The following is a 14,128-nucleotide window of genomic DNA, read 5'->3' as shown; positions in this document are numbered from 1 at the left end:
GTGATGGCGCATGCCTGTAATTCCAGCTACTTGGGAGGCTGAGGCAAGAGAATCGCTTGAACCCAGGAGCCAGAGGTTGCAGTGAGCTGAGATCGTGCCACTGTACTCCAGCCTGGGAGACAGAGTGAGACTCTGTCTCAAAAATAAAATAAAATAAAATAAAAAAAGTATATATACATACATACATATATATATATATAGAGAGAGAGAGAGAGAGAGAGAGGTAAAATTGGGCTTTATCTACTGATTTTATTGCTTTTGTGTGTAATAATTAATGGTGTATTTATCTGAGGTTTGCAATAAATAGCATAGAATCAGTTGGTATTCTAACTATAAGTGAGACTAAGACATGAAGACCCACACAATGGCACTTATTCATAATTGAGTAGTATTAGCGTTGACCATCATGTTGACTTTGCTGAGAACAATCAGCTATTACAAATCTGAAAAGCTGAACATAATAACTAGATTACTGTTTATGAAACAAACCAAAAGGGTTCTTGATTCAGGTATGAGAAAACTAAGAAAATTCAGGAAAATATTTCAAACATTGAGAGAAAAAGAACTGTTATCACTATGCACACTTCCTGTAGCAGTTAAGTAAGGCTGTTTTCACTAAAGAAGCATAAATACAACTTAATTTCATTTAAAAACAAATATGAAGCATTTTGGCGTAATTAAAACTTTACTGCCATGCTTTAGACAATCTATTGAACCACATAATAAAAAATTTCTTTTTTTTTTTTAGTATTTGTGTCTCAGAATTTCTTCTAAATTAAAAAGATCACCTATAAACAGATCTTTGTTTATACATTTGTTATACATTTGTTTATACATTTGTTTATACTTTCTTTCAAAGGCATAAGAAGACATCACATGAAGGAAAATGATGCTGGTTACCATGGGCATTCAATTCCGAGTCAAATATTATGTTGGGACCTTTGCTAACATTATTTCATTTAATTTTCCACTGCAATCCTATCAAGGATTATTCTTTAACCAGTAGAGAAACTGAGGCTCAGAGAATGTCAAGAAGCTTGTACAAGGTCACATTGGAAGCAAGTAGCAGAACCAAGAATCAATCACAGATTGGTCCAACTCCAAAGTCCATGCTCAAACCTCTATGCTTTATTTCCTTTACAGCAGAGACTTTTAGATGAACCAATCACTATTGAAATATAACTTATTTCCATTTCTATTTCTCTGGTCTGGACTATGAGTACTTTATCAGCAGAGTCTGTTTCTCATATAACTTTGCTTTCCCAATTCCTATTAGGGTAGAAGTAACACATTGTTGCTAAGTGAAAACGGGATATTGAATTCATCCTTGCTGTGCCTAAAAGTGCCGGGACACATTATTCTAACTGGGCCTCACCTGGAAAAAGGACCAAATTTTTAACGAACAAGTTTAAAATGGGTACATAAAAACCTTTCAATGACCAGTTTTGTGTTGTTATTGTGAAATGATTGAACATATATAACAATCTAGCTGAGCTACAAACAGAAAACTGTGGCTACTATATAATGTGATTTCAGAAACAAAGCTTTCTTTTGAGTCAATTCATAAATACAGAAACATCCCATAGGTGATACCCTGTATTCTGATCCTGGTACTATTTTTCCACTAGCACAAGCAGAAAAACTAAATAATTTTCAAACTGGACCTATAACTTTTTCTGGCATATTGCATCTGAAAAAAGATTATGAGACAAAACACAAAGAAAGACAAACATCGTAAAATAACTTTTATACAGGATTAGTAGATCTGTTTACATATAAAAAACAGAAAGGACCTCATTACAGTTAGATTTCACATAAATTACACATTGACTTTTAAAAACTACTATTCAACTTCATTTAAAGTCCTTTTAAAAATTTCATTTTGAAGGCACAGTGCATGAAATAAACCAAAGACTGAAGCACTTGAGATGAATGGGTGTTGGGCACCTCATATAAACAGCTGTAGATTGCTCTAGAACTGGGAGTATCACTTGGAAAAACTGGAGAGGTGAAAAGCTGATTTTTAATCTGAGCATACAAAAATACTATTATGTCATACCTCCAGAAAATCTGTAGCATGGCCAGCATAGAAGGTAGTTAGTACACTCATGTTATGCCATTTATAAAAATAATAATCATACATATTTACATAATTTATATCCAACTGCCTGAAAATGGTAACCTACTTGCAAATTTCATAATGTACTCTGTCAAATCAAAATCAACCAGGACAATATTCTGAAAATCAAGTGGCATCATTAACAAATTATTGCTAAAAATAGGATAATGGGTATCGAGAGAGATTTCTTCATGAACTAGAAATCCAAGTTCAGTTGACATTAATCAAAGACCCAAATCATCCCCCCAAAATTTTAGCTAAAACAAATCAGAAACCCAAAGAGTTACCAAAAAAGTTGCTACAGAAAATCACTGAACATCAATCATAGTGGAATTTTTGGTAATAACAATAAAGCAAAAATATATTGGAAATGCTGAGTTGTCACTGTTAAAACAATTCCACCAGAAAACCATAATGTAGGGCACTATTACAGAATTCATTGCCAAGAAGCTTTTCATACAGCAGGGACAATACCTGGCACAAGTGCATTTCTGGCAACAACAAGATAAAACTATTTAATGTTGAGAATAAATGGAAATGGAGGAGCAGGTCATGGTTACTGAGTAACCTGGTGTTAGCTCAAACACAATAAGCTCAGACATAAACACTACCTTTTATTTATTTGTCAACTCATAATTAGTTTTAAATTCAATAGTCATTAATTCAGCAAATCCCATTCAAGTAAAAGTTACCAAAGATTAAGCAATCAATCACACTGGGCCAAATATACAATATGTTTCCTTTCTGGAAGATGACAAAGTCCCAAAGCAAATCCCTTCAATGAGCATTGCAAGCATTCCTCAACTGGATAGGATCCCACTCACTACCCAAGTGTTCAGCAAAATGCATCAAAACCAAAGGGTCTTTCTTTCTGAAATGACTTGGGCACATCTTACTGAACTACATAAGCAATACAAGTACATGTACACAGGCAGACACTTTGAACATTACCTACTCAATCACTTTGCTTTTATTAAGGAGCTGGGAAGGAAGAAGGCTTACAAACTGATCACCAGGACAAAGCCCATGCCTTGTGAGTAAAGAAAGGCACAACTCAAATTTAGGCAAATTTCTTAATACTATGATACTTACTTGCCTCCGTAACTCCAAGGAAACGGAAAGTCTCTCGGAGAAACACTGAAGAAATGCATTCCCCATCCCATATGGCTTCAATGCCTTAAGCGGTTAATATGTTCTAATATTAGATTAGATCCGCAAATAAAAGACAGGGCAGGGCTGAGAATATAGTCTTAGTAGTCAGGTATCCTGTACATTCACGCTTCTAGGTAACACAAGCTGGGAAAGTCTTGTTTTCCAGCTAAATGCGTTATTTAAAAGTTCATTGAAGATCAAGATTTATAGCAGAATTTGGTTTTTCTTTCAGGAAATATTACTAAAATAACTATGTATATGTTCGTTTCTTTAAAAATTTTACACATGCTTAAAAGGCATGGCATCCAGCCACTGAGATGTACAGTTAAAGACATATTTGATCCAAGAGAGAAGTAAATGTAAAAGGTATCCTGTAGTGAAGACCAATGATAACAAAGCAAAGCCTGTCACATTAACTTTGTTTCATTTGCTGTAATGTCCCAAGCAGGGGCAGCCACTCTTAGGCCCCTTGTTGGTTTCCTGACTGTACTCTTAAAAATAAAGCTGAAAAAGAGCAATACACCACCATCCTTATAGAAAACATAAAGATTATTAGAAGAAATTAAATCATATATACTTCACTAACTATTAGCATCCCACAAGCTCTGTTCCATGTATGAGGTGGCAGAATTTACAGTTGCTAATACCAGAATACCAGAATGGCTTAACCTTGAACCACGGATTTATCACAGATACTTATTAACAAATGACATGACCTCATTATTCTCGCTAAACAAAATCTTCTTTTATAAAGCCACTTTGAATGCATTCCTCACAAAACCTGGTTGAACGACCTAGGTAGGTGGTAAACCACTCCACCTGAAGGCTTTGGGATAACTGATACATTAATGGATATAGAATACAATTTGAGAAGATGAGAGCAAGTTTTTTGATCCCCTGATTTAGTATAAGTTCAGCAGCAACTTGGTCATTAAAACATTCAAAGGTATTAAACCGTTAGATCATTGGTAAGATGCATACTTATAAAAAGCATCATTTCCATTGCATGATAAGACAGACACAATAAAATGCAAATCTTTCAGGTCTTTGCCTGATTGGCAGTGAAGATGACACTTTCACACCACAGTGTTTTATCACTCAGCAGTCATAGTTTACATTTTTTTTCAAGGGAGGAAGCTATACTTAAAAGCTTTCGACTGAACTTTTAGCAAAATTGGTTGATCAAAAAGAGACTGTCAAATGAAACATTAGGACAAAGAACCAAATCACTCCCAGAGCCCTATGTGAACAAGACTGGCCAACTGATTTCAATAATAGTATGCTATTACAGGGTATAGGCTTGGGCTAGAGCATAAATATATATATTTTGTGTTCAAATACAGGTTAAGAATGTGCAAGTAGGTCTCTTCCACATTTCTAGATATTTTCAGTAGAATTCAGATCTTGTAGATGGCTGGGTCATCTGAAAACCATGTGTGCAACATAGAAAAAGGTTTCAATTTAGGCAATATTAAAGAATCAGGCATTCCTAGAATAAGCTAGTGATTCACAGATATAAGCAGCAGCACCTGTGGGTTTTTACCAAGTTCAAAGATAGGCAACATGAGTTTTAGCTTTTGCTAGATCTCTCTCTCAGCTTCATTCAAGTGGGCATTTAGACCTTTCACAACAAAGTTAGTAAGTTCTCCCTTAAAATGGGCTATTTAGAAGTTTGCTAAACCTTAACAGAGGTAGTGAAATCCTGCTTACAGCGTAGTCTACCAGTTCCGATCTAGCCTTGGAACAGGTAGAAAGCCAAATGCAGAAGCCCATTTATTCATTTCCTACTGTTATATGTGTTTAAAAATCAGTTCAACCTCCATTAAACCTGAATAAGAGAAACTCCAGCTATTTAACAACTAGAGAAAAGTACTCCTCAGTAGGTTGGAAAAACCTTGAGTTTTTAAAGCTTTATGTCGATTCTGACTGCTGTCCCTGCCTTAATGTTTCTGGATTCTTTTGGCCATTTAAAACAAAGAAAAATACTAAAGCCACTAGTAAACACCTGATGTGCAAAATACAACATCCTCTAGTTGGCTTTATGCCATTATTACATAAACTCCAAATAGCTCATCTTAAATTAAAAAGAAAAAGTGGCTGTCCCATCTCTGCTGCATAAATAGAAATCAGATTTTTTTTTTAAAGGTTAAGAGTACTTTAAGGAAGGGAAGTTCAAAACTGCCAGTGAAATTCACAGAGAACACAAATTTAGCAATTTAACTTCCCAAAGCTCTTTGAAGAAGCAAGAGAGTCTCTCTTCTTAATGCAGTGTTCTCCCAAGAGGAACTGTAATTTTGCTTGGTACTTATGCTGGGAGATATGCAAAATGTGTTTTTCAATGTTTGCTAGAATATAATGTTTCCTCTTCAGTGTCTGTTTCATCCTGGAACTCATGGCTTAGGAGGGACTTCTTGGAGCCGGTAGACATCATGCGAATTTCATCTTCATACTCATCATGATGCTGCCTGAGCCGATGAAAGCCATCCTTGTGTCTATTAGACTTGATTGAGCAGATGCACCAAATAATGCAAGCTGTTAGGATCAATGCCGACATAGTAGCACCTGACAAACAAAAACCATCACATGAGTGATATTATACTTTAAGGATATTAATAAGTAGCCGCTTACAATGGAACTTTTAATAATATATCCCTCATTTATTTTATTTCTATTTCATGCACTTAAGAACAACCTTTTATTATAATAGAAGCAGTATATGTACAATATACAAAGTTTAAAAATACAGATAAGCAAACTAACAAAAGCCAAAACCGAAAAACCTCCTATATTTACATTTCCATTGCCCAGAGATCATTTTTAGTTATAAGATCTTTTGTGTGTGTGTGTAATCCTCCCACTTCAGCCTCCCGAGTAGTACCACAGGTGCACGCCACCACACCTGGCTAATTTTTTTAAATTTTTGCTAGAGATGGGGTTTTGCCATGTTTACCAGGCTAGTCTAGAACTCCTGACCTCAAGTGATCCACCTGCCTCGGCCTCCCAAAGTGCTAGGATTACAGGCGTGAGCCACCATGCCTGGCTTCAGATCTTTCTTTATGCATATGCATGTACATGTATTTTTTTCTTTTACTATAATGAAATTATACTGTGTCTACTGTTCTGCAACCTGCTTTTTATGACTTCTATTACACTTTTCCAGTAAACTTCATTTCATCCAAATCTTTTTTAAATTTGTACATGAGGTTATCAAAATAAAAGTGTTAGAAACTAAAAATAATGAAAACTAAGTTCACAATAGCTAATGGGTGACAGAGCCAGATTTAAACCATGGCTGAATTCTACCTCCTGTGTTTTTAACCACTAAGTTATTTATACTTTATCTGAGACAAGCTAAGAACTCTTTGAACACACCACACAGGATCTATGATTGGGCCATGTTTCCAATATACTACTTTCTCTCAACTAAGGGTCTCTCCCACAGGAACCCTGTGATAAAACTTGGTTATTCTGCCTCATCCACGTTGCACTTAGAAATAAACTAAGGCTGTTTGTATCAAATAGATACAGGATAACAGAGTATTCATTTTACCACATTTTTTTTCTTCCTAACCTTTCAGTAATCCAAGCAATGACGTGAATTAGTTCCAGCATAAACAAACATTTCCTCTTTCCTGGATCTTGAAAAAGCAGAACTAATATAAGTCAAAGTCCTAGGAACTTATGACTTTAATATAAAGCAAATCATTCATTCATTCAACAACTCTTCATTAAGACCCACTGCGTGCTAACCATTGTTCTAGGCTCGGAGGATGCAGGTAGATTCCTCGCTCTCTCAGAACTTATGTTTTAGTGGGAGAGATTGAATATAGACAAATAAATGAACAAATATATAATATAATATTAGTGACAAGTGCTATAATGAAAAAAAGCAGGATAGAGATAGTGACAGGGGTAGCTAGGGTGATCAGGGAAAGCCTCTCCGTGGAGGTGACGTTTGAGTATAGACCTGAAGAAAGAGAAGTGTTGGGAACAGGCCCCCCAAAATCTGGCCATAAACTGGCCCCAAAACTGGCCATAAACAACATCTCTGCAGCACTGTGACATGTTCATGACGGCCATGACGTCCACACTAGAAGGTTGTGGGTTTACCGGAATGAGGGCAAGGAACACCTGGCCCACCCAGGGTGGAAAACTGCTTAAAGGTGTTCTTAAACCACAAACAATAGCATGAGCGATCTGTGCCTTAAGGACATGCTCCTGCTGTAGATAACTAGCCCAACCCATCCCTTTATTTCGGCCCATCCCTTCATTTCCCATAAGGGATACTTTTAGCTAATCTAATATCTATAGAAACAATGCTAATGACTGGCTTGCTGTTAATAAACACCTGGGTAAATCTCTGTTGGAGGCTCTCAGCTCTGAAGGCTATGAGACCCCTGATTTCCCACTTCACACCTCTATATTTCTGTGTGTGTCTTTACTTCCTCTAGCACCGCTGGGTTAGGGTCTCCTTGATGGAGCTGGTCTTGGCAGAGAAAGGCAAGCCAGGAGAACATATGTGAGAACAGAGGTCCAGGAAAATCACATTTAGATAAGGAGACATTAGAAGACAAGTGATTAGTTTCAGGATTATGGAGGTGATCCACTCTCATATTGAAATGTCAAGATTGTTTTTAACTTTTACTACTAAAAATCAAAATGTCTTTACCTGATACAGTTACCACAAGCTCCCTTGGCAAACCAAATATCCGGTTATCTGTGTCAAAGACTATCACCACAGAACTAGCTGCATCATGATGCACAAAGACCTAGAAGGAGAAAGTGTAAGAATCATGACAAATTCTGCTTAAGGTGTACTGTATCCCTGCTATATTATTAGGGCCCATATAGCAAACTAAGGAGATGATGCATTGCCATCTAAAGTATACAAAATGCTAGAAAATTTTCCCTTTTGTTGGCAAGGGGTACAAGGATAACAAGATATCATAATCAAGAGGCAGTCACACTTTTAATTTCTTTATTCCCTTCAAGATTTCTAACTAGAGTTTCAAAATAAAACAGAAGTATTATTAAGAATAAAAATTTACATGATGCTACTTAATTTGAGTTTCTTACCTGTGAATGTTGTTGCTGGTACCCATCAGCGATGGCATTGATGTTATGGACACCTGGTGCTAAGAGTACATGGAAATAACCTCCCTCTTTTGGGTGTACCTTTATTCCTTCATTAAGTACAATGACTGCTTTAGAGATTGGCTTTCCAGTCTTATCTTTAACAAATCCATGAACTCCCTTGTGAACCTGAAAAAATGTTTAAAATATAAATTTATGTTGTCATAATGCCAGACATTGTAGAGGCACTAGCTTGAGGCATGACCAAAACCAACCAAACAAACAAAACAAAAACCACACACAAACAAGTATCAAACTCTGTATGGCCTGCTTCTCTTTCCTCCCTACTGACTCTGACCTTGTTTGCTATTCATTCAATGTTCAGGATCACAGAGCTGGACATAAAAGAGAACTCTGATATTGTCATAGCCTAAAGCATTAGAACCCAATCTTCTAATGCCTTGAGTGATTTCCTTCCCACCATGGTATACTGACTCCAGTAACTGTGATATTCAAATTAAAGAACTTGCAGCATCTTGCAAGGTCAAATTACCTAAATTATAGCAGATTCCAGAGATGTGAATAAATGGCATCTATTTAGGAAACATAAAATGACCAAAACTCTTCTTTCTATATAAATTTAAAATAAATAATATACATTTTTGGTAAAATACAATGTTTTGATAAAGTTTTTCACTGAACATATTCCTGGGAGTTTGCCTCTAGTTAAAAGGAAAAGACTCACCTCCACTAACATACTAAGAAGAGATCTCTTATTGTCTGCCCACAAGGAAGGGAGTTGTGCAGCACTAGGAAAGTAACAGCAACTTGTGTATACTGTGATTTCCGGACAATGGCCATAGGTGACACTATAATCCTAGAATATAAAGTTCAAAATCAAATGTGGGAAAATTAATAAGTAAAAGAAAGAATGAGGCTTTGTAATACAACAAATGGAGTAAATGAAAAGAAAACGTAGCTGATGTAAACAAAGAAGATGTAAAGCATTTTATGACAAATATAAATAAACTTCTCTGTATTATAATCAATCACAAACTCTATGAGAGCCCTTGAGGACAGGGTCTATGTCGAATTCACTTTCCTATCTTCAGTGCTTCCCACAGTGCCTGGTAGTGCCAGGTAGATGGGGTTTATTTGGGTTTGCTGAAGAAATGAATGAATGAGTACATGCAGAAGAAGGTCAGCTTCCCTCAAAACCCAGAAACGTCACAGTTGTTCTTGAAGCTATGGAGATAATGATCATTAGCCCTCTCATACCCTCAACCTGGATCCCTGCTGGTGACAATATCCACTCCCTGCAATACGGCATTGATATTATCAAGGTATAGGAACTGCCTGTGCAGACAGGTTCAAAAACCCAACTTACCACCTTTTCCCAAAATCTCTTCTTTTTCCTAACTCAGTTAATGGTATTAACTCATTTTCTCACATAGCAATGAAACCTCTTGTATTTGACTTCTCTATCTCACTATCATCCATAATTTGCTGAATCTTGTCAATTCTACCTCTATAGAATCTCTAAAATGTCATCCTTTGACTCTACTCTCGTTGCCACTAGCATAACCTAGGCCCTCATTACTTTTTATCTAGACAATTCCAAACCAGTCTCCCTGTACCAGTCTCTCCTTCCTCCAAACTATCTTAACTGATTATTTAGAGATTAGTTTTCCCATAGCATAGCTCAGATCATGTCAATATTGTTACCCCTGCTCAAAACCTCATAGTTTCCCATTCTTATTTTAAAAAAGCATTCAAAGCAACAAGCACTCTTTCCATTCTTAGACTTCTGTGGCTCTGCATTACACCCCATATTCTAACTAAAATAGACTTCTGCTATGTACTGCTTCCTCTTTCTGGAATGTTCTGCTTCACCATCTCTGCAGCCCAAATGCCATCTCCTCTACAGAGAAAAGGCTGTATCTCTGACTAGATATAATTTTTTGTGTCTTTAATTTCTCACGGCCTGTTGAGAGTTGCTCTCTTCTAGATCAAATCAATTAATTATGTAACACAGTTAATTCATACAATAGGCCAGGCAATATATTTTATTTATCACTAATATAGCAAAGTGCCTCCCAGTAGTAAGTTCTTAGTAAATAAAGGAGGGAAGACAGGCAGAAATGGGAATGAAGTCAATTTTCTGGTTGCACATGTGAATAAAATGATCAGCCAACTACCCATCTGCTAACAACTCCTGCCTAATTTGAAGTGGATGGACAATGAATTAAAATGCTGTCAGAAATTAAAGAAGACCTAAATAATGGATAGGAGGACAATATTGTAGAGATGTCAATACTACACAAAGTGATATACGGTTTTAACACAAACTCTAACAAAATTCCAACACCCTTTTTCTCAGAAAAAGAAAAGCCAAAGCTCAAATTCAAATGGAATGACAAGGGGCCCTGAATAGCCAAAACAATCTTTAAGAACAATAAAGTTGAAAGACTCACACGTTCCAATTTCACAATTTACTACAACAAACCTACATTAATCAAAACAGTGATACTGATGAAGCTGGAAACCATCATTCTGAGCAAACTATCGCAAGGACAAAAAACCAAACACTGCATGTTCTCACTCATAGGTGGGAATTGAACAATGAGAACACATGGACACAGAAAGGGAAACATCACACACCAGGTCCTGTTGTGGTGTGGGGGTAGCGGGGAGGGATAGCATTGGGAGATATACCTAATGTTAAATGACGAGTTGATGGGTGCAGCACACCAACATGGCACATGTATACATATGTAACAAACCTGCACATTGTGCACATGTACCCTAGAACTTAAAGTATAATAAAAAAAAAAAAATAAAAAAATAAATAAAAATAAATAATAAATAAATAAATAAAGGAAAACAACAACCAAAAAAATAAATAATAAATAAATAAATAAAGGAAAACAACAACCAAAAAAAAAAAAAAAAAAAAAAAAAACAGTGATACTGGCATAAAGGCAAACATATAGACCAATGGAATAGAATTGAGAGTCCAGAAATAAATCCACACATCTATGGTAAACTCATTTTTGGGAAGGATACCAAAACCATTCCGTGAGGAAAGAATAGTCTTTCAACAAACAGTGCTGACACAACTGAATTTCTACATACAAACAAACGAAGTTGAACTCCTACTTCATACCATAAAAAATAAACTGCATCAATGACTGAAGTATGACAGCTTGATCCATAAAATTCTTTTTTTGAGACAGGGTCTTACTCTGTCGCCCAGACTCGAGTGCAGTGGCGAGATCTTGGCTCTTTGCAATCTCCCCAACCCAGGCTCAAGCAATTCTCCTGCCACAGCCTCCCGAGCAGCTGGGATTACAGGCGTGCAGCACTACAGCATGGCTAATGTTTGTATTTTTAGTATATGGGGTTTCAACATGTTAGCCAGGCTGGTCTTGAACTCCTGACATCAAATGATCCACCCACCTTGGCCTCCCAAAGTGCTCAGATTACAGGCCTGAGCCACCGTGCCCAGCCCATAAAACTCTTCAAAGAAAACACAAGCATAGGCCGCAGGGAGCAGGGAGGTGGGGAGGGGGTGGGGCCATGTACCCCACCCCATGTACCCCACCCCTCCCACTTATCCCACATCTGCTCTCCAAAAAAAAAAAGAAAAGGAAAGAAAACATGGGGTGGGGTGGGGTGGGGTGGGGGGGGGCGGGGCAGGGCGGGGCATCTTCATGACCTTGGATTTAGCAACAGATCCTTAGCTAGGATAACAACTGCAAAAGCAACAACAACAAAAACAGGTACATTGGATTTCATTACAATTAAAAACTCGTGTATCAAAGGACATAATCAAGAAATTTAAAAGGTAACCTAAAGAATAGGAGAAAATACTTGCAAATCATGTATCTGATAAGAATTTCCCATCTAGAATACACAGCATCCAGAATGGTTTTTGTTTGTTTGTTTATTTGTTTTTTTGAGACAGAGTTTTGTGTTTGTTGCCCAGCTGGAGTGCAACGGTGTAATCTCGGCTCACTGAAACCTCCGCCTCCCCAGTTTAAGCGATTCTCCTGCCTCAGCCTCGCAAGTAGCTGGGATTACAGGCGCCTGCCACCATGCCCAGCTAATTTTTTTTGTATTTTTAGTAGAGACAGGTTTCACCATGTTGGCCAGGCTGGTCTCAAACTCCTGACCTTAGGTGATCCTCCCGCCTCAGCCTCCCAAAGTGCTGGGATTATAGGCATGAGCCACCACCACGCTCAGCCTTTTATATTAACATATAAAGAATTCCAGCCTAGGCAACAAAGGGAATTCTGTCTCTACAAAGAATTAAAAATAATTGGTCCAGCATGGTGGTGCATGCGGGTGGTCTTGGCTACTCAGGAGGCTGAGGTGGGGGGATCACTTGGGCCTGGGAGGTTCAGGCTGCAATAAGCTGCGAAGGAGCCATAGCCACAGCACTCCAGCCTGAGCAACAAAGTGAGACTCTGTTTAAAAAAAAAAAACAAACAGAAAATAAGTGTTGGTGAGGAGAGGATATGGGAAAATTGGAAACCTCAAACATTGCTGGTAAGGAATGTAAAATGGTGCAGCTGCTGTGGAAAACAGTTTGGTGGTTCCTCAAAAGGTTAAACATAGAATTACAATATAACCAGGCAATTCCACTCCTAGGTATCTACCCCAAAGAAGTGACAGATACTTGTAATACCAATGTTCATGGCAGCATGGGGTTCAAACAGATACCTGCAATACCAATGTTCATGGCAACATCATTTGGAATAGCCAAAAAGTAGAAATCCAAGTGCCCATCAACACATGAATTAACAAACAAAATGTGGTATAAACATAAATAGAACATTATTCAGCCATAAAAATGAATGAAGTAATGATACATGCTCTAAAATGGATGAATCCTAAAACCATTTTGCCAAGTGAAAGGGTAAATATCGTATGATTCTACTTACATGAAATACCTAGAACAGGCAAATTCATAGAGACAGAAAGTAGACAGGGGCTCCAGGAGCCATGGGAGAGGGCAACAGGGAGTTATTGCTTAGTGGGTACAGAGTTTCTGTCTGGGGCAAATGAAGTTTTGGAAATAGATATGGTTTTTGGGGCACAATATTTAATTAATGTCACTAAACTGTACAATTAAAAATGGTTAAAATGGCCAAAAAAGTATTGTCAGGTTAATTTAAGGGCTAAACATATCAAGAAAGCCATGAGGCAGATGCCATTCACTTTACAATACCAGAAAAGTCACCTATTCTTGCACTCGATGGCTGATATTCATAAACTCCATTCTTTTTTTTCTTTTTTGATGGAATCTTGCTCTGTTGCCCAGGCTGGAGTGCAGTAGTGTGATCTCGGCTCGACTCACTGCAACCTCCGCCTCCCAGGTTCAAGCGATTCTCCTGACTCAGCCTCCCAAGTAGCTGGGATTACAGGCGTCTGCCACCACACCCAGCTAATTTTTATATTTTTAGTAGAAATGGGGTTTCACCATGTTGGCCAGGCTGGTCTTGAACTCCCAAACTCAGATAATCCACCTGCCTTGGCCTCCCAAAGCACTGGGTTTACATGTACGGCATCGTGCCTGGCCATAATTCCATTCTAACCATGTTCTAGAAAGCATACCTTCATGCTGCCCAGGTGACTATGCCATTCTGCTCCACGCATTACTCCTCCTGGAATATTCTCATCTATAAAAGCATTAAGAGATGTGGAATCAAGAAGACCTTAAGGTGAAACTCCTTTCCCCACAAAAGCAACAATAACAACAGCAATAACAAAAGGTATGGA

General features: G+C 37.6%; 1 protein-coding gene across 1 annotated transcript in view; it reads right to left on the bottom strand.

Annotated features, from left to right (window-relative positions):
* Nucleotides 1-1,732: 1,732 nt before the first annotated feature.
* The window catches only part of CPD (carboxypeptidase D), an 86,590-nt gene continuing 74,194 nt past the window's right edge, over nucleotides 1,733-14,128 (bottom strand). Inside the window, exons 17-21 of the mRNA XM_054459895.2 lie at nucleotides 13,964-14,028; nucleotides 9,090-9,221; nucleotides 8,348-8,533; nucleotides 7,941-8,040; nucleotides 1,733-5,833 (exon numbers count right to left, since the gene is read on the bottom strand). Of these exons, the coding sequence (XP_054315870.2) occupies nucleotides 5,607-5,833; nucleotides 7,941-8,040; nucleotides 8,348-8,533; nucleotides 9,090-9,221; nucleotides 13,964-14,028 (710 nt within the window). The 3' untranslated portion in view covers nucleotides 1,733-5,606. The remainder of the gene's footprint in view (nucleotides 5,834-7,940; nucleotides 8,041-8,347; nucleotides 8,534-9,089; nucleotides 9,222-13,963; nucleotides 14,029-14,128) is intronic.

This window comes from Pongo pygmaeus, chromosome 19 (genome assembly GCF_028885625.2).
Source record: "Pongo pygmaeus isolate AG05252 chromosome 19, NHGRI_mPonPyg2-v2.0_pri, whole genome shotgun sequence".
NCBI lineage: Eukaryota > Metazoa > Chordata > Mammalia > Primates > Hominidae > Pongo > Pongo pygmaeus.
The sequence above is the reverse complement of the archived record's forward strand: the minus strand, read 5'-3'. Positions and strand labels throughout refer to the sequence as shown.